The sequence below is a fragment of the Stegostoma tigrinum genome, chromosome 1 (assembly GCF_030684315.1).
Source record: "Stegostoma tigrinum isolate sSteTig4 chromosome 1, sSteTig4.hap1, whole genome shotgun sequence".
NCBI classification, from domain to species: Eukaryota; Metazoa; Chordata; class Chondrichthyes; order Orectolobiformes; family Stegostomatidae; genus Stegostoma; species Stegostoma tigrinum.
In genome coordinates, this window is record NC_081354.1 from 51,419,103 (window position 1) to 51,441,319 (window position 22,217).

The 22,217-nt window shown below is 39.8% G+C and overlaps 1 protein-coding gene across 2 annotated transcripts in view; it reads right to left on the reverse strand.

Annotated features, from left to right (window-relative positions):
- Positions 1-21,673, reverse strand: part of sh3d19 (SH3 domain containing 19) — a 152,182-nt gene extending 130,509 nt beyond the window's left edge. For both annotated transcript variants that reach the window (XM_048531024.2, XM_048531016.2), the window contains exon 1: positions 21,420-21,673. In XM_048531024.2, the coding sequence (XP_048386981.2) occupies positions 21,420-21,543 (124 nt within the window). In that variant the 5' untranslated portion in view covers positions 21,544-21,673. The remainder of the gene's footprint in view (positions 1-21,419) is intronic.
- Between the last annotated feature and the right edge of the window lie 544 nt (positions 21,674-22,217).

Here is a 22,217-nt window from a genome sequence, read left to right on the forward strand (position 1 = left end):
TTCCATGAAAATTAGCTTCTGGCTCAGCCAAACTACTTTACAATAACCCATCCTTTTATAAAGACAGCTATCTACAGTTTTACCAGGGTTATCTTCACACTTACGCTGCCCTTTCCAGCCACATCCAATACATTGGGTTATAGCAACTACTATGTCTTCCTCCCATACTTTTGTGCAGACACATTGCTACTTCAGGGTTTATAGGGCATATAGTTGGTCATTCTTTTGCCAAGAAGCTTAAGTGTCTCCTCAAATTACTAACCTCCAAGTTGCATGGTCAACTGATAGACGTCCAATAACATCAAGTTTGGGACGATGGTGATATAATGAAAATGTCACTGAATTCATAGGAGATCTAGGCTAATGTCCTCAGGTTAACTATATGTGTCTCCATATCCACAGTAATGTGATTGCCTCTTAACTGTCCTCTGAAATGTTGAGTAAGCCATTCAGTTCAATGGCGATTGGAGACAGACGACAAATAATGGTCTTGCTAGCGTTGTCCACATCCACAGAGGGGAAAGAATAAAATGTCATCCATCAACAGCAAAAACTCAATAATATTTCGAATAAGACCCTACAACAATTCACCATTGGATTAATTATTCTTTACATTCACTGATACACATTTTTGTACCAATCATTACAACTTGTTAGTACATGAATTAATACTCTCTTTCAGACGTTAAGTGTACATAGTCAACCTTACCCACTCAGCCAATCTGCAGCAGAAGTAGGCATCAGATGTTTTAACTACTAAGTCATATGCCTCTCTTTACTCATTGATCCCTTGTTTGATGATGATATCACAGAACATAGAACATAGAACATAACAGCACAGTATAGGCCCTTCGGCCCTCGATGTTGTGCCAACCTGTCATACCGATCTGAAGCCCATCTAAACTACACTATTCCATGTACGTCCATATGCTTATCCAATGAAGACTTAAATGTACCTAAAGTTGGCGAATCTACTACCGTTGCAGGCAAAGCGTTCCATTCCCTTACTACTCTCTGAGTAAAGAAATCACCTCTGACATCTGTCCGATATCTTTCACCCCTCAATTTAAAGCCATGCCCCCTCGTACTCACCGTCACCATCCTAGGAAAAAGGCTCTCCCTATCCACCCTATCTAACCCTCTGATTATTTTATATGTTTCAAATAAATCACCTCTCAACCTTCTTCTCTCTAACAAAAACAGCCTCAAATCCCTCAGCCTTTCCTCGTAAGACCTTCCCTCCATACCAGGCAACATCCTAATAAATCTCCTCTGCACCCTTTCCAAAGCTTCGACGTTCTTCTTATAATGCGGTGCCCAGAACTGTACGCAATATTCCAAATGCGGCCGCACCAGAGTTTTTGTACAGCTGCAGCATAAACTCTTGGTTCCGGAACTCGATCCCTCTATTAATAAAAGCTAAAGCACTGTATGCGTTCTTAACAGCCCTGTCAACCTGGGTGGAAACTTTCAAGGATCTGTGTACATGGACGCCGAGATCTCTCTGCTCATCTACACTCCGAAGAATCTTACCATTAGCCCAGTACTTTGCCTTCTGGTTACTCCTACCGAAGTGCATCACCTCACACTTGTCTGCATTAAACTCCATTTGCCACCTCTCAGCCCAGCTCTGCAGCTTATCTATGTCTCTCTGCAACCTACAGCATCCTTTGTCACTATCCGCAACTCCACCGACCTTAGTGTCGTCTGCAAATTTACTAACCCATCCTTCTATGCCCTCATCCAGGTCATTTATAAAAATGACAAACAGCAGTGGACCCAACACTGACCCTTGCGGTACACCACTAGTAACTGGTCTCCAGGATGAACATTTCCCATCAACTACCACCCTCTGTCTTCTTTCAGCAAGCCAATTTCCGATCCAAACTGCTATATCTCCCACAATCCCATTCCTCCGCATTTTGTACAACAGCCTACTGTGGGGAACGTTATCGAATGCCTTGCTGAAATCCATATACACCACATCAACCGGTTTACTCTCATCTACCTGTCTTGGTTACCTTCTCAAAGAATTCAATAAGGTTTGTGAGGCACAACCTTCCCTTCACAAAACCATGCTGACTATCCCTAATCAATTTATTCTTTTCTAGATGATTATAAATCCTATCCCTTATAACCTTTTCCAACACTATACCAACAAGTGAGGTAAGGCTCACTGGTCTATAATTACCAGGGTTGTCTCTACTCCCCTCCTTGAACAGGGGAACCACATTTGCTATCCTCCAGTCGTCTGGCACTATTCCTGTAGACAATGACGAGTTAAAGATCAATGCCAAAGGATCGGCAATCTCCTCCCTGGCTTCCCAGAGGACCCTAGGATAAATCCCATCCAGCCCAGGGGACTTATCTATCTTCACACTCTGTAGGATTTCTAATACTTCTTCCTTGTGAACCTCAATCCCACCTAGTCTAGTAGCCTGTATCTCCATATTGTCCTCGACGACATTGTCATTTTCTAGAGTGAATACTATTGAAAAATATTCATTTAGTGCTTCCCCTATCTCCTCTGACTCCACACACAACTTACCACTACTATCCTTGATTGGCCCTAATCTTACTTTCGTCATTCTTTTATTCCTTATATACCTATAGAAAGCCTTAGGGTTTACCCTGATCCTATCCCCAACAACTTCTTGTGTCTCCTCCTGGCTCTTCTGAGCTCTCTCTTTAGGTCTGTCCTGGCTACCTCGTAGCCCTCAAGCGCCCTAACTGAGCCTTCACATCTCATCCTAACATAAGCCTTCTTCTTCCTCTTGACCAGAGATTCCACCTCCTTCGTAAACCATGGCTCCCGTGCTCTACAGCTTCCTCCCTGCCTGACAGGTACATACTTATCGAGGACACACAGGAGCTTTTCCTTGAATAAGCTCCACATTTCTACTGTGCCCATCCCCTGCAGTTTCCTTCCCCATCCTATGCTCTCTAAACCTTGCCTAATCTCATCGTAATTGCCTTTCCCCCAGCTATAACTCTTGCCTAGTGGTAAACATAAACAGAATTGTGATCGCTATCACCAAAGTGCTCACCTACTTCCAAATCTAACACCTAGCCGGGCTCATTACCCAGTGCCAAATCTAATGTGTCTTCGCCCCTTGATGGCCTATCTACATACTGTGTCAGGAAGCCCTCCTGCATACACTGGACAAAAACTGACCCATCTATAGTACTCGAATTATAGTGTTTCCAGTCATCTGCAAAGCTCCCATAGCATAGAAGAGAACTGCCTTGGTCCTTACAAGGCTTTGTAGCTTGTTTAGATGTGGTGTGATACGACTGCAGCTTGCAAGGTGTCCGTCTGACCACTGTTCAGCCTGTTTTGAGCCTGCAATTTTCTCCAAACATGCAGTTAATGGCAATAACTTTGCTATATCTTTCCTGCTTTTTGATGCCATGCTCCACATGCTGTTTGACCTCTCGCTTTTCTTCTTACCTGTTATCCATTCACTTGCTACCACTACCTGCTACTCTACTTTGGTTGGGTCTAAGAGAACTAGGTACCTATTACAGGAGTCTTTTGATGTCAGCAAATGTTACACTTTATTTAAACATAGTGTATACTGACTTTATTCAGGCCGGGATCAAATTGTTTTTGAGGACTGAAGATTTCCTTAAGGATTTCTTGTTGATTTCAACAATTACTATTTCACTTTTGCAATAGAATTTTCTTAGGTGAAGCAGTTATGTTGTAACAATAGCTTTACTATTTGAGGTGACATACAGGGGTTTTGATCACAGACAGAAGTACAATTAGAAGGATTCATCAATAACTAAAATACTTGAACCCTTGAAACTTGAAGCCATAACTCACAAGGAAACCAATAGTTTCCCTGACCAACAACATTTAAATTGACAGAACAGGCATAAGTTAATTTTTTTTCCAAATAACTGATAAGACACTTCCATGCCACCATCTTAAACACACATTCTACATACTGGAAGGTCTTGGCTTATGTTTTTCTATCACATGGAAAAAGCCATCCCAACAGAAAACAGCACCCAGTCTTGGCTCAAGGTAGCACCCAGCGCCCCAATGCGGCCTTGGCTAAAGGCAAATCTTGAAACCCACCGGCCACCCCAGCTCTGGGCCCCTGGTAAATGCTTCGCAATGACTCCCTGTCTGTCAGCACATACTTTTCCAACCTGTGGCTACTCTTTAATCACAAATTGGTTCTTTACCTCCTACCATATCCCTCCATTTTGCTTATGGGGAAGACTTCTCCACAATGGGTCAGCTGAAAGTCAATTTTCCTCGGAATTTGGGAATTTTCCATGGCAGATTCACCTGTTACCCCCACGTATTCTGAGCGTTGATGTGGGTCAAGAATTCACCTCTAAAATTAAGATGCCAGGAAAACCAGATCCTTGTAGTCATAACCAAATCCTTGTAGTCATGTGATCCTACATCATTTCCCTATAAGCTCATATTTACATATTCACAATAACCTTTTCCATTACATTGACGAGGTCAAAGCATAAGAGTGAAACAGAGAATAACTATCATTTTCCAAACCTGTACTGAAAGTACATGAGAGGAACAAGAAAATTAATTGAAGCTTTAAATATGGACATGAAAGCAACAATTGCCTGGCAAACACAACACTGTAACTGGCACCAGACATGCTCAGCAAGTTATCATTTCTATGCCACAGCTGCGCCCAGAAGCAGTTATCTCAGCAAAAAGTAGTCAGAATCTTCCTTGTCCACATAACATACTCCAAGTTACTGAGACACCCTCTATTTAAAATGAATTACAAAAATACATACTTTTCACAGTTTATTGGACAATTAATCACTGAATACCCAAGATATTAAATGAAGATAATATCTAAAAATTTGACTCTAACCATTTATGCTAGACACAGTCCGTATGGAATGTGTCGGCTCTGAAGGTTATGGGTTAACACCATCCAAGATACGGTGATAACGTAGTACCTCCGTGACAGACTGTCAGCTATGCCATGAACAAACATTGCTGTTATCATTCTCATAGCACTTCTGTTCATTCTATTGTTGCATTTGTAAGATTGCTATTGAATGAAGAATTTATCACTTCAGTTTTCCATGGCTTCATTTATCCATAAGAATTAGTTGGAAAAACCAATGCATTCGTCTCAACACGGATTGTTTCAAGTGATGCCTTGCTATATTTTGCAACTGATTAATGATTACATGAAAAATTAATAGCAAACCAAAGAAAAAGTTGAAAGCATTGTTAAACTGTTAAGATCCACAGCAATATAAAATGAGACAAAAGAAGAAATGTCAATTTTACCAAGAAAAATTTTGATTCTCTTGACTCCAATAATATATAAACACTAGGTTCACTTTCACCCTTTCATTTGCATCTTACTTCAAGGGAAACACCAGGAAAACCAGGTCTTTCTCATCTACTTTAGGAGTCTGCCTATTAAACAATAGTAAATTTAAACTGTTCAAAAGTCATGTTTTATAAAAGGAGCAAGGGCCAACTTATTTTCACAATAAAGCATTTTCTTTTTGATTTCTGTGTGTCTGACAGTCACATAATGGGCCAGTTTTGCTGGCAGAACAAGGGTGAGTTGAAAGTGTGCAGTATTATTAGTGCAGAAGACAATATTTCAGGTAGGGGAAGGTATGTTCTGAATTGTGAATCGTTACAAAATACTAAATGATTTACAAAACCCGCCTATTATGCTCGCAAAATGAGATCTCACAGACCGAGTTCCCAAGTATGTCAAGAAATGGCTTTAATGGCACTGTAAGTATGAACTGAACTCACAGTAGCAAGTTAGGACATGCATGTCATGATGCAAAGGCACTTTCAATTATGTGATTTATGCCTTGCATTTCTATTGAGTTTCATTCCTACACGTAGTTAAGTTGTTCCAAGTGATTTTTTTACATTTAATTATTCTTATTTCTCCTTTTTCATTCTTAATCCAATATTTTCCTCTGAAATTGTCTCTTCTGACCCGATTTACTTTAATCCACATTATTTCTTACTCATTGCGTGCCATGTTATTTCTTCTATCACTAAGTGCAATTGATAAAGCAGATAGACTGTTTCAGATGTCCCATTAACCAGGCTTTACCACAGCAAAATCAACTCTCATTCCCAGCAACTTGCAACCTAAAATTAAATATTGTTTAAGAACAAGGGAAGAATATCCAACACTCAGCACTCACCATAATATGTTCTGCCTTCAGCAAATTCCAGGCCAATGTTTACTTCGCTCCCCAACAAAATAAATGTTTGCATTGACCATGCCCCTTAACTTATTACTCTTCACAGCAAACTGAAACTTTATGTGCACCACAGGGAAAAAAACATTTTCAATCCGAATTGCTTGTTAAAATATACAACTATTTTTTGAAAAGCAGAGTTTCAGAAGTTTCATATTGTTCATCACAACAGCTAATTGCTTTCTGTCATCATGATCCTCACAGTTAATGTACACTCAATTAGTAGACAAAAACTGTTTGCAGTTAAGCACCATATGTTTGATACAATGCCAGCAGACTTTGCATATTAGTCACCATTGATTCCATCAACATTTTTTGGTCAAACATTGTAACAAATTCATTATATTGCCAGCGTGACAAAAACACAGATGATTAAGCAATTCTGTTTTCGGGAAGCTGAAATAATAAGCTAATAATAATAATCTTTTTCTTGGGGTCCTCATCTTTTTCAGTTTGCTTATATTATAGATTGGATTCAGACAATGAGTGCTTAGTTATGAGATACAAACTCTCTTCATAAGAAGGGAAAGTATTGTCAATACCAGCCTCAATACTGGTTCTGTCCTCTAGCCTGAAGCATCCTCTTCTGAATTCCTGGCCTGAGGCTCCAAGTCAAACTGATGGTGGTGGGAACTGTATTTTTTTTATTTTTAAGGATCTCACCCTGGTGGGCTGCAGTTTCCTTACCAATCTGTGAGCTTTCAACCCCTCATATCCATTCTCCATGTCTTTGAATACCAACAGGCTGCAATGGAGAAAAAACCCAATTCTGACCACGTAACATTTACCTGCACACTTTTCCCACAGGAATGAATGGGCAACAGTTACCAACAGTAAACTTTTTTGCTTCCTCACCTTTTGTAGCCCGAGAATATCCGTGTCATCATCCACCACAACTCTCCAGTAATCTCTGCAGAAAGACAGCAGCAGTTCATGTATCACTGAACCATTAGGGGAACAAGGAATTCCGATTAAAATATGGTCTTGCTGTAGTTATTGGCTTTTCACCAATGCTCTGCTAACAAAATATATCTATCTGCCCCTTGATACATAATGACTTACATGTTCCAATTAACTGCTAGTACTGCTTCAAAGTAAATGTGAAATATGCTTGGAAGTGAGTCACCGAGTACAAAGGGTACAATGTACACTCCTTCAAACAGAATAATTTGTTAGTTAAATAGCAATCTACAAAGGAGGGGCCCTGATGACGTTCACAAATACTTTTGTATTGCACTTTCACTGACTTGCTGGTTTTCCTGATCAATTTAAAAGTTCACTTGACATAGTATGGTTTCACTGACGCTGTCTAGCATCTGGTGACCCCACCACACAGCATATTGTTGCTGCCTAAATATTCAACAGTAGGTATCACTATAACATGGCCCAATCTTGTTTTCATTGACATGAATACACTCATGCTTCCTACAGATTGTGAATGCAGGGTCTCATTCTAATGAATTTTGCCCTCCTCAGCCAATTTTCCTTGAAGAAAATTGAGGAAATACTATGCTGGCTCCAATTAATGGGTTCATCACCATCAGGTGATCCAATCTAGAACCTTCTAGTCCATAAGCTTCAGCTACTTAGGTAATCATCTCAGACATTACGATTAAGGAGGTCAACAGCATTGTAGAAATAAAAGCCAAGTACAGATAAGCAGTACCACAGTGGCTGAATTTGATGGTTTCACATAGGCCAGGATCAATTACAAAACAGCAATTCATGTGACATTGTATTATTCTCTTAAAAACTTAAAAAGAGAGACTTTTAACATGATCTCCTTCCTTTATCAAGTACCAGGTTAGTAGTAATATGTTCAAGACTCTAAATGGTACAAGTAAAACTCAACTATAATGCCTCCTTGCAATAACTTCCCATCTTATTGATATTGTCAAGGGAATTCCATACTTGATGGTTCCTATAGGATGAGTGTGAGCTATCCTTATCATTTGCATGTAGAATTAAGATCAGGCTTAATGTCTCACAAGTATAATTTTGTCTTCCCTCTACTTATAAGTTGCTTGCAAATTTATATCATGGTTACAAATAAAGAAATGGTTGCCATTTTTTTTTCCAGGATGCTTTAGTAATTATGTCTCAGAGTACAACATACCTGACTATGTTATGTTATTTCTGCTCAAAGTGTAGCATGTGAGATTTGTGCCAGTTGTTTTTTTGGGACAATATAATGGATCCAAGATAGGATAGTGACAGGAAACTGAACAGAAAGGGGGGGAAGATGACACTAGATGATGAGCAAATTGGTACTTAATATTTTGTTGTAACCCTCTCACTTATGGATTTTATTCACATTAGCTGTTATCAGGATGTAATGACCATCTAATATAGTGTGCAAGACCAGCAATCTATAAAGGCCTTGAGCTTGTTTTGACAATTTATAAAGTGTCAGAATTGAAATGTGGGATGAAGGTTACATCTTCATGTGGAGCAATAACTGGATAATTGGATCTATTTCATGACTGGTTCGCCTGCTGAGCTGGTTCATTAGTTTGCAGACGTTTCATTACCCTGGTGGGTAACATCGTCAGCACAGCCTCCATTGCTCGGCGAGTGAACCGACCACAGCATTCACAACCTGAGGTACAAGTCTACTCAAGAATATTGGATCTATTCTGTTACAAATAAGAAATTTATAAGATGCTTTTGAGACTCTCTTTAATTCAGGGTTAAATGAAGGAATAAATGGATCATGTGACCTGCTCTGACTCTTGCAAGAAGATATTTGGATACATTGGAGCAGAGGGATGTACATGGCAAGATTGTTTTAGCAAAAGGAAGGTGCAAGATATTTAAATCTATAAACCACAGCTCTTGAGATCCAAGTGTCACAGGGAGGTGTTAGGAAAGTCTGGTTTTACGAAAGAGTTATACAATATACTGCCTATTTAATTTCTAGATCAATGGAGTTAAGGGTCTAAAGGACACATGATTCAAGTTGCCATGGAACTATGATTTAGGAATAGCCCATAGGAAACCATTGTAGGATCAGCTTGAAGGTTTTCCAGAGACAGTCCTTAATCTATCAAGCACAAAATTCCAATTTCTGAATGAGCAGAAAGAAAGGCAATTTGAGTCAATTGCTTATCACACAGAATGTGTGGGGAGCGAGCTTCATTATTGAAGAGATCATATCAGTGAAGACATAAAATGAAGCAAGAGGGACGAATTTTCAGGGCTACACTCACTGTTATAAGTCCTTTTGGAAACTGGAAGATAGCCAGTTGGAGAAAGAAAAAGGAAGCAAGTTTGGGCATGTTCCGGGACAACTAATGTTCATATAAAGGGACTATGTAACTGTGGAAGGGATTTCCAGTCATTTTTAAAAAAGTTAAAAGGAGGGTTCCTCTCAAACAGTGTTCAGACAATGTTGGTTTTAAGTTGTTTACTACAACAAAATCTTGAAACTTCAAATCTCATTATGTGATCCTTCTGTTCAGTCACTCAAAATTCGAAGACTTTTTTAAAAACTTAACAGCCTCTATCATAAGTAATAAATTGGGAATTCTGAATCCACAGACTAAAAGTCACCAGGATTTTGTGGAGTTTAAACGAAAAAGTGATTTTTGTGATATCCATCAAAAAGGTGATGTAGTTATGCCCATTTGCATGATTGATGCGTTTTTGGATGTCTTACAACAGTTAACAAAAGTAATTTAAAGGTGAGAGCAGAAAAGTTGCCTTCAGTCTTAAAAGTAGTGCTAAAGAGACAGAAATCTTTGAAGTCAATTGCTAAACTTTGAGGAAGGAACAAAATCTAGATGACACTCAGATTGACTTGGTGAGGATTTGGTTGCAAATGGAACTTGAGAAAGCAAAAAAAAAAATGAATTCAAAGAGCAGGAATGCTTTGTGTTTCAAAGAGAAAACAAATAATAATTCAAGTAGGAAAGTCTTAAATTGCAAAATTTTAAAGTGGACAAAGAAAGACTTCAACTTGAGCAAACAAGTAGCAGGAGGACGTGACAATGAGTTAGTTTCAATTCATGGGTTTGATCTGGCAAATATTTGTTTATCATCTAAACTTGGTCAGAAAAGTTTTGAATTTATCTTGTTCTGTTTGGCTAAATTGCTACAAAGTTACAACAATATGGAGGAATTTGGACAGAATAGAAGTTCATAGATCATAGAATCCTTACAGCGTGGAAAAAGGCCATTCAGCCCAACATGTCCATACCGACTCGCTGAAAAGCATCCCAGCCAGACCCATTCCCCTAACCCTCATTTCCCATATCTAATACACCTAACCTAAACATCCCTGGGAACTATGGGCAATTTAGCATGGCCAATCCACCTACCCTGCACAACTTTGGGCTGTGGGAGGAAACCAATGCAGACACAGGGAGGATGCTCAAACCCCACAGAGACAGTCATCCGAGGTTGGAATCAAACCTGCGTCCCTGGCGCTGTGAGGCAGCAGTGCTAACCACTGAGCCACCATGCTGCCCATAACACTTTGTTTCGAAGCATTTTCAGGCGAACAGGCTGTAGACTATGATATGGTTAAGACTGCTGTGCCCAATGTTTAGAGTTACTGCCAAAAAGTTACAGGCAGATGTTTAGAAATCTGAAGAGGAGACAGAATCAAATATTTGTGGAATTCTCCAGGGAAAAGCAAATGAAATTTGAGCAGTATACAGCAACGTAGCTAGAGCAAGATTTTGAATCCCTTTGGAGACGTTGTTAAGAGAAGAATTTAAATACAGCATCTCTGTCACAATACCTTCCCACTAAAAAACCATAAACATTCTAAGACAAGATGATGCTACAATATCTGACGGTTACAAACTATCCTGTATACACACAGATTGCAATTAAACTTTATTTTCAGCCGCACAGAAAGTGGAGAGGTAAGAGAAAGAATCATGCAAAGATCACTTAATTACAACAGGGGTAATAGCAAAAATGAGAAAACCGTGTCTTCTTACAAGTCAAAAGAGGGTATGGAGGATAGATGTGATTCAAAGCCCTTGTTAATTTTGCCAGAAGAGAAGCTATGCAAAGGCATATTGCTGGAATTTAAATACAAAGTGGTAACATCTGTGAGCATGTATGGCATTATTAGAGGGATAGTTAGACAAGTTGGTGGCACTAATGACAAACCAGGAGCGTCAAATGTACTGGCTATTGGTAAAAAAAATCAAAACATCGGGGACTAAAAGTATATTGCGTTCAGAGAATAGTAATCCTACAGTGGTAGAATAGGCCATTTGGATCATCGAGTCCACAGAACCCTCCGAACAGCATCCCACCCAGACCCACCCCCTACTTGTAACCCTGCATTCCCCGTGGCTAACCCACCTAACCTAAACATCTCTGGACACCACGGGCAATTTAGCATGGCCAATCCACCTAACCTACACATCTTTGGACTGTGAGAGGAAACCAGAGCACCCAGAGGAAACCCACGCAAACGTGGGAAGAACATACAAACTCCACACAGACAGTTGCCCGAGGCTGGAATCGAACTCAGGTACACGGCGCTGTGATGCAGCAATGCTGACCACTGAACCACCATGCCACCCTGTATTCACAGATGAGGTCTCCATAGCTTGGTCAATGAAGCAAACAAACAAACTAAATATTCTAGGAGATGCAGGTCTAGTGAGGATCAAGGAAGTGGCTGAGGAACTGAATAATTACGTAACGTCAGTCTTCACAGCGGAAGACATGAGTAATCTCCCAAAAATTCAAGAGAGTCGGGGGCAGAGCTGTGTATGGTGGCCATCACCAAGGAAAAGATGCTTGTAAAATTGATTGGCATGAAGGTGGATAAATCACCTGGACCAGATGGACCACACCCCAGAGTTCAAAACAAGGTAACTAAAGAGATAGTGGAAGCAATAGTGGAGATGTTTCAGGAATCGCTAGAGTCTGGGAGGGTTCCAGAGGACTGGAAAATTGCTACCATGATACCCCTGTTTAAAAAGGGAGTAAGGCAAAAGATGGAAAATTACAGGACGATTAGTCTAACCTCAGTCGTGGGTAAGATTTTGGAACCCATTGTAAACGAGAAGATTTCTGAATATTTGGAGGTATGTGGTAAAGTAGGGCAAAGTCAGCATGATTTCATCAAGGTGAGGTCATGCCTGTCAAATCTGCTAGAATTCTTTGAGAAAGTAACGAGCAGGGTAAACCAAGGAGAGCCAATGGATGTTATCTACTTGGACTTCAAGAAGACCTTTGCGAAGGTGCCACACAGGAGGCTGCTGAGTAAGATAAGGGCCCATGGTGTTACAGGCAAGGTGCGAGCATGGATAGAAAATTGGCTGCCTGGCAGAAAGCAGAGAGTGGAGATAAAAGGGTATTTCCCAGGTGGGTAGCTGGTGACAAGTGGTGTTCTGCAAGGGTCAGTGTTGGGATCACAACTTTTCACTTCATACATTAATGACTTAGACGAAACTGTGGGCATTCTGGCAAAGTTTGCAAATGATACAAAGATAGATGGGGGGCAGGTAGTATTGAGGAGGTAGGGAGGCTGCAGAAGGATTTGGACAGGTTAGGAGAGTGAGCAAAGAAGTGGCAGATGGAGTACAACGTGGGTAAGTGTGAGGTCATGCACTTTGGTAAGAAGAATAAAAGCATGGACTATTTTCTAAATGGGGAGAAAATTCAGATGCCTGAAGTGCAAACAGACTTGGGAGTTCTAGTCCAGGATTCTCTCAAAGTAAACTGGCAGGTTGAGCCAGTAGTCAGGAAGGCAAATGCAATATTGGCATTTATTTTGAGAGGACTTGAATATAAAAGCAGGGATGTACTACTGAGGCTTTATAGGCCACGTTTGGAGTATTATGTACCATTTTGGGCCCCATATCTCAGGATGTACTGGCTCTGCGGCAGGTTCAGAGGAGGTTCACAAGAATGGTCCCAGGAATGGAAAGTTTAACATATGAGGAACGTTTGAGGACTCTGAGACTATACTCATTAGAGTTTAGAAGGATGAGGGGGGAGCCTAATTGAAACTTACAGATTACTGAATGGCCTGGACAGAGTGGATGTTGGGAAGATGCTTCCATTGCTAGCAGTCACTAAGACCCCAGGGCACAGCCTTACAGTAAAGGGAAGACCTTTTAGAATGGAGATAAGGAGAAACGTCTTCAGCCAGGGAGTGGTGAATCTATGGAATTCACTGCTACAGAAGGCTGTGGAGGCCAGGTCATTGAGTACATTTAAGACCGAAATAGATAGGTTCTTGACTGTCAAGGGGATCAAGGGTTATGGGGAGAAAGCAGGGGAATGGAGTTGACGAACGTATCAGCTATGATTGAATAGTGGAGCAGACTCGATGGGCCGAATGGCCTAATTTCTGCTTCTATGTCTAATGGTCATGTCAATCGCTGACAGTGAAGGGATACTAAAAGCAAGATGTCTAAAAGCTATTCCATGTGTTATTCTCTATAGAAAGGATCCCCCAGTTAACTTTTAAAATGGCTGGAAATCCTCCACAGTTTTACTACTCTCCAAACTCATTGTGTCCTATCGCCATCAGTGATTGACGTTACCTGTAATTTCCTACAATATTTAGCGGTATGCTTGTTTCATGGACAGAAGGAATGCTATTTAGGAATATTTTGATTAACCAAATCATGCAGGTCATTTAACCACCAATGCATTAACAATAATTGAAAATTCTATTTAAGTTTTGATATTTTGATTGTGGATACTTGTGTGAAGTTGCCTTTTACTTATATTGATGTCTTCTAGGAAATGACCTCGCTGGACATAAAGTCCTACCATCTCCAGTAAAGTCAGACAAGTCTAACAAAGTGGTCATAATTGAAAATGCATCCAGAAATAAAGAAATCTGTGAACAAGTGTACATCTACTCTTAAAAAACACAAACGTTAGAATAAGAATTACAAACTCTTGGAAACATATTGAAACTGTCTGAATTAAGTCTGCAGGCAAAACCTGACACAAAGGTCACAGCAGACTACAGGGCAACTCTCCCAGCTGATGAAGACAATTTAAAAATACATGAGTTAGTCATAACTTGTACCAATACTATGGAACTACCATGGTGAATTTGATTTCTGGCATGTAAAATTTCAAAACATCAAAGCTGTTGTTGTTGTGACAGAAGGATTGAGCAAAATTCATGCAGGGAGGTAAAGAATTTGAATTAATTTTTGAACTTGCTCGAAAGGAGTATCAACATTTTTTGATTGACCTTAAGGAAGTTCTTAGTAGTTAAGGGAAAGGTGTGATTCAGTTCTTTAAGTGACTGAGACTTTCCTTACTGACCAGGACAATGAAAAAAGAACCTGTAGTAAAGAATGGAGATCCGAAGTTAAGTCCAGAACAAAGTGGTTGAGAAACTCTGTTTAAAAGTCAACATCCTATCGATATCTAATTCTAAAACAACATCCAAAATGCTGAAATCACTTGAGAATAATTGTAACAAGATCTAATCTCAACTATTATCTCATACCTAAACAAATTCAAAAATCACAGGGACTGTCAACAATAACTGTGTCATTATTGACATAGTTATTGAGACCGAACATAATTACATCTTTTAGTAGAAGATCCTGAAAAATTGTACAAACTGCACTAAGGAAGGAGGGTAATCTTCTGCAACACATAACAGAAGGCAAATAGCAAAAAATCAGAATCTCATTTAATTCTCTGCATGATTTCATGACAGAATAGACAGAATGAAGTTGGGGGCCTAAAGGTTAGCTAATTAGTTCAGTCTGGAAATACATGGCCATATGTTTCAATGTGTAATAGGAATGGGCTTTAGCAATGAGTTGGACGTGGGAAGCCACTGTACAATCAATTCATGGTTTTCCTAAGAGACACCTGAACTTCAGAGACATAAAAGGTGCAAGAATCTGAGACCTGGAGAGCAGTGAGTTACAGGCAGCTAATCTCTATTGTCCATCTCACTGAATATGGGTGAGAATTTCTGATGGAATTAAAGGGACCAAGTCTCAGAGGATTCAAACAAGGCGCAAAGATTTGCCTAGCTTTGGCTGAAGGAGGAATTTCAAGGGTAACGTTCAGTATTAAAGTCAAATTGTGGAGTAGAACTTACCTAGCTAAAAAAGGTCATTTCAGAACAAAACCACTGGTAGGTAAGAATAGCTTTCGACTAGTTCCTAGAGAATAAAATATCCACTTAAGGGAGAGAGTCTAGTAAAACTGTGCAGGATTTCCAGTCATTAAGTTAAATGGAGGATCCTTCTCTAGATAAGCTGCCTACTGGATAGCCTTTAAACAACTTGCCTTGAGTATGATTGTCACAGTGACTGTCATAAAATTTGAAAGCTTATTGTGTGATTCTTCTTGCCAGTCACAGGAAAAGTAACTACATGTCTATTTTACTCAGTCCCCTCAGAGATCACAACAAGTTCTCTGGACATATACAGCATAAAACAACACATCTGCCTAAACTTGGTCAAACACTATAAAAGGTTTACAAGTGGTGTCAAGTTCTAATTCTTACAAAAGGAGCAAGGTAAGGAAAACATCAACGCATATACTTCTTTAGTACTTTTGTGAAAACTGGTGCATGGCCAAAGAATAGAAAACAGTGAAATTTGAACAAAGAGAAGGCAGGGAGGGATATAGTATGTTAGCACTAAAGAAACAGTAGAAGGTAAGTATTTTGAAAACTTTTTGAAAGCAGCATTTGATCTCGGGAAGCATTCTCAAAAACAAAAATGTCATGACTGAACAAGCAATCAATAATAGTGAGTGGCATAGTTCTGAGTTGTAGAAACATTAGAGTCAAAGTATGAGGTTCTAAGCCCACATGAATAGAAGGCAGCAGAACGTTTGAGCAGCACAATACCACACAACTCGCCCTCAACTCTGGAGGTTGATATGAACGTACATCATAACCCCATGAACTGTAGTTACCTCTTATATAGAGTCGTAAACTCACACAGCAAGAAAAACAGACCATTCGGTCCAACTCGTTGTTGGTACAGAATTAAAACAGCACCCTGTTTGCCTCTCTGTAATCCAGTCACAGCAGCAATCAGCTGCTTACAGTTGTTCAGCAATTCATCTTAGGACGCCTCACAAACGATTAAAAATCCTTGAATGCATTTACAAATCCTCTTCCAGCCCCACGTGCTCAGGCCTTCTCCTTTATTTACAAAAGAGCAACAATTTGCCTTCTTTTCTATGTTTTGAACTTTCTCTCAAAGCCCCTCTGCATTATCAACCCCTCCTGCCTTCAGAAGACACTTCCATTTTGTGTTTCATTAACTCAGCTAACTAGCTTTTTCCATCAAAAATAATTTGGGGAAACTCAGCATGTCTGGCAGTATCAGTGAAGAGAAAGCAGAGTCGATGTTTTGAGTGCAGTGACCCTTCCTCAGTTCTGTTTCTGCTTCAGATTTCCAGTATTCACAGTTCTTTGATTTATTTTAGCTGTTTTCCACTGCTATGTTGTGCAATGCTTCTGGACACATACTATGTTCCAGAAGTAATACAATTGCAAGCTGTCACTGTTGAAGGAAATGTTGCATTGTACAGTCTATGTTTTCAACAATAGAGTAGCATATAAAACTGAAGGAGTAGAAGATTAATAATGGACCTTATTTCAGTGGTGACAGTATAAGTAGAAAAATAACTAGTGGAGGCAATATGCTGCATAATATTTACATTGTAAAAGGCATGATGTCAACTAAAAGAAGCAATGCAAGTTACAATAAACAGCTGGCTCCAAAGTCAAATTTGTAAAGTTGAAGGAAAGTGTTCCATACATCATGAACCAAGAGTTATAAAAGCTGTTTAACTGTTAACTGTTAATTGAATCAATGGAAGTGTGGCACAGATTAAAGGGAAATAAAGTCAACAGTGGTCAAAGGCTTAAGCATATGATGCTTCACAGCCCATGCTTCACCTTAAGTGAGCAAGTAACAAATACATTACAGATTGTCTGATACACAGTATTGTATTTGTAAAACTGTAATTATTTCAAACTACAACCATCACTTCCTGCCACACCTTTTTTACTAATATAAATATTTCATTTTGCCGTCATCTTTGTCATTGTGAGAGTTGTGTCAAATGCAGACCATAATGGTAAACTTTCAGGGAGGTAATAAGAATTTGAGATCTGTCTTAGAAATAAATTATTAGCTATAAAATATGATGATATAAACTGTTTGTGTTTTACTTGCATAATTTATCACAGTTATGGAGTCACAGAGATGTACAGCGCAGAAACAGACCCTTTGATCCAACTCATCTATGCTGACCAGATATCCCTATATAAATCTAGTCCCATTTGCAAACATTTGACTCGTATCCCTCTAAATCCTTCCTATTTATGTACCCATCTAGATGCCTTTTAAAATGTTGTAATTGTACCAACTTCCACCACTTCTTCTGACAATTCATTCAATTCACATACCACCCTCTACATGAAAATGTTGCCGTTTAGGTCCCTTTCAAATCTTTCCCCTCTCACCTTAAACCTATGCCCTCTAGTTTTGGACTCCCCCACCCCAGGGAAAAGACCTTGCTAATTACCCTATCTATTCCCTCATGATTTTACAAACCTCTATAAAAGGTCACCACTCAGCTTCCGATGCACCAGAAGGGAAAATAGCCCCAGTCTATTCAGCTTCTCCCTATAGCTCAAATCCTCCAACTCCGGCAACATTCTTGTAAAGCTTTTCTGAACCCTTTCAAGTTCCATAACATCCCTCCTATAGCAGGAAGACGAGAATTGTACACAAATATTCCAAAAGTGGCCTAATGAAAGTCTTGTACAGCCGCAACATGACCTTTCAACTTCTATACTCCATGCACTAACCCCAAAAGGCAAGCAGACCAAATGCCTTCTTCACTATCCTGTCTACCTGTGACTCTATTTTCAAGGAACTATGAGCCTGCACTCCAAGGTGTCTCTGTTCAGCAACACTGCCCAGGACATTACCATTAAGTGTCTAAGTCCTGCCCTGGTTTGCCTTTTTTCAGACATCAGATTAATATCAGGATGCACACCCGAGATTACAAGGTGTAGAGCTGGATGAACACAGCAGGCCAAGCAGCAGAGGAGCAGGAAGGGTCTAGGTCCGAAATATCAGCCTTCCTGCTCCTCTGATGCTGCTTGACCTGCTGTGTTCATCCAGCTCTACACCTTGTTATCTTAGATTCTCCAACATCTGCAGTTCCTACTATCTCTGCGTATCAGGGATTTTTTAGTTTACATGACATAATCTCAATGATATATGCTCCTTTATAAATCAATTCATAAATGTGCTATGTATAGAACTATCTACCAAAATGATCAAAAGCAAAACAGCATAAATGATATAGATGCTGGAAAACTGAAATTAAAATCAGAATTGTTGAACCATTTGATAAAACTTCATTAATTGAAAGGTTAACTGCTTCTCTCTCCACAGATGCTACAAGGCTTGCTGAATATTTCCAGGAGATTCTTTTCCTACTTCAGACCAGAAATTCTATGTTTAATTACAAATCTCTGCCAATTTCAGTTCTACAACTGGTCTCTTTTTTGCTCTTACTTCCACCAATTCCAAAGAAAAGTGAATCTAATGACCTAGATGAGATTAGAGTTTGGACGCTCCTTCTGACTAATCAGCCTATTGATATTTGCTTAGGGATGGTGCCTATGAAACTTTATCTCAACATAAGTTAACTTTGCAGCTTATTCTTATAATACAGGTCATTAAGAAGGATCAGTGCAAATGTAACATCTTTCAATTTATTTTTCATCATTTTGATAGGTCTTGTTAGGGAAACATAAATGAGAGACAACAGAGGAAATCTGTATGTGTCATCTAGTTGAATGAAAGAAATTTCAGCTGGATAATAAAATGAGAAAAGCTAGATGACAGAAAGGTTCATAATTATTCATTAACTACACTTATTAATTCAATAACAAAATAAAATTGTGAAAAAGTCACACTGAATTACATAGAGTCTTGATGAGACCACATCTAGATCACAGCACACAGTTTCAGTCTTCTTATTGAAGGATGGATATATTTGTCTGAGGGAATGCAATGAAAGTTCAATTTCTGGTTTCTAGGATGAGAAGATTGTCCTATGAGGAAAAGCTGAACAGTCCAAGTCTATATTCCCTGGGGTTTGGAAGCATGACCAGTGATCTCAATTAAACATATAAAATTCTTAAGGGATTTGATCGGATAGATGCTTGGAAAAAGTTCTACTCCCAGTCAGGGGAACAAAAGAGTCAAGATTTCCGTCTAAGAGATCAGTCATTTTGAACTTCTTTACACTTCTTCTTGCAAAAGACTGTGATTCTTTAGGATTATCTGTCCCAAGAGGGTGTTTGGATGCTCAGTCATTGATTACATTTGGGATACAGTCTGATTTATTTTGATACCAAGGCTATGAAGGGACAGGCAAAGGACTGGAAAGTGGAAGTGAAGTAGATAATCAGTCATGATTATGTTGAATAGTAAAGGATAACAAATAAATTCCTTTGGAGAGCTCTCTTAATGATCTGAAATTAATGTATAAGTACTGAGCAATGCAATTCGAGAGGTTTTGTACTAGTTCCTACCGGTGTTGAAGTATATGACCTCATGTCAGTAACTCTCAGAGCAACAGGTAGAGCACTGCAATTGGTCAATGTTGCTGCATTAGGGGAGGAGAAAACGATGGGAGATCTGCCTGTACTACTGCTCCTATTTCTATAAAATGGCCCAAATGGTAATTACGACTCTGTGGAGGTACATTAAGGAGACAACTGAAGTCTGTATCTTGTCCTTTTGGCAGATGCAACCCGTACACATGAAGAGTGGCCAGTTGGTTGATGGGCAGGAGGAACACAGGTGACAAAATAATCATGTTCCAGGGACACTTAGGAGAGTTGGGGTGGACCTTGAATAATCTTTCTTAGAAAGTTAACAGTCAGAAAGGTGCAAACCATCTTTATGTAATGAGTGTAGTAGTCTGGTTTTCCTGATTCACTAACAAGTATGTTAAGCTCCTACTGTTGCACAGTCCTGAACTTTCAAATGCAGGAAAGTTTTATGGTGGTGAAGTTCCTAAGGCTCAGCCAAACTGACTACAATTCAAGAGCTGTTTTGTTTCCAATACTTTGGATTTTTTTGAACTGAGGTAAATGCACGTGTCTGAAAAAAGTGTACAATTCAGTTATATAAGTGATTTGGAATGTATGCACATCTGTTAAAATCCCAGTTCAACAGTGGTGAGTTGGCTGATAGTTATCCATGAATTTTGGATTAAAAAAACCATACAGTCGCTTAATTGCACAGAACTGTACGTACACAGACAAGATTGAGCACAATTATGTTTTGTCTTCCTATCTGCTTTCAATCACTATCCTGGCTAACACAAAGAATAGAAATGTAGACAAAGGACTGGCAGACACATTGCTCACGCAAGTCAGTGTATTATGAAAATATAGGGCCACTGGGGTGGGGAGGCGGGAGATACGGCGCACTGGCCTATCACCCCCGATTGTGTAAGTCCACATTGAACCTCTCGTGGACAGTGGTACTGTCCCTATGAGCCAGAAGATCAGGGTTCAAGTCCGAACGTAGACATGTATTGAACAGAAATGATCTACAATGAATCCCTCAAAATTGATAAATCCTACTCAATCACCACAGCCCGTCCGAAAAAAAACTGATTGCGCACAGTTAACAGCCGACTAACACAAAACAATGGATATAAACCCAAAAGGAGAAGTCCGAACCTCGGGATCAAAGGGGAGTTACAAACTGTTGATGAGTCACCATGATCTTTTTACAGTTTTTTTTTTAACCCAATGACTCAATTCGTTGTACTGCGTTGTAATCCCTCCCTAACACTCCCCTTTCACTGCGAAAGACACAAAGTGCCCGCCACTTGTCAATAGGGCTACAGCTGTCGGCGTGGAATTAGTTTAGTTCTGAAAAAAATACATCGGGAGATTTTGATGTATTTGGAACATGACACACAATCCCGTTTTCCCACCGTTTAAAACATCGATAATTAACATAGCCTTAAATTTACCAAAAGCTTAAATGGAATTATCAAGCATGACGAAAAGTGACAGGAGCTTTTAAAAACCAGCCAACAACAAAAAAACTCAATAGTTGACAGATAACATCTGGTAAAACTCTTATTTCGCGGTAATTTGAAGAGAGTGAGAGACATGCACCGATAGAGAGGCTTCCCTGTTTTACCTGCCGACGAGCTGCCCAGCCGCCCAGCAGCAGCCGCGGAGTTGTGTCTGGAGCTGGGGTCCCTGTCGATCGCCCCTCGCACCTCCTCCTCTTCCTCCTCAAACCAGGCTTCCGCCATCATCATACGGAATATATTAGTGTGCAGAGCAGAGGTAGCGCTGCCAACACAACACAATTACTGAGAGACAGAGAGCGCGCAGCTTCCAGTCTAGTCAGCAGCTACAACCACCACCTCAACACCACACCGAAGGAAGTAGCTACCTTTTCAGCAACTTCCGAAATATTCCTCTGCCGACAGGAAACTCGGTGGCTAAGCGAAAACAAAAGGTGGCGGTAGCGCTTGGAGCTGATTTTCATCCAGCCCCAAACGTGACAATCAACTGTGTAACTTTTCCAAATCGCTGGCAGAGATTTACTTTTGATTCTGACCTGAACACACCTTTTTTAAAAAAAATAGTGTTTCCCTGTGAATTAAGTAAATTGTTGGTGGATACAATGACTCAGCGGGCTGTGCTGTGTGACACCTTTGCAGGAATAAACTGTTTTGCAAGCAGTAGATAAACTGTCTCCAGAAAAAGACAGTGCTGAAGTGTGTACATCCATTTTCAGCCATCTGTGCCCCAGTGAGTGAGCTGTGCCTCATCCTCATCCTGAGGTTCACAGCCTGGCAGGTTTCGGTCTTCAACCAACTGAATTCACTTTATTGAAAAAAGATTGAAGACACCCAATACAGTACGGTGCAAAGACTATGGACCCTGACAACATTGGCTGCAATAGTACTGGAGACTTGTGCACCCA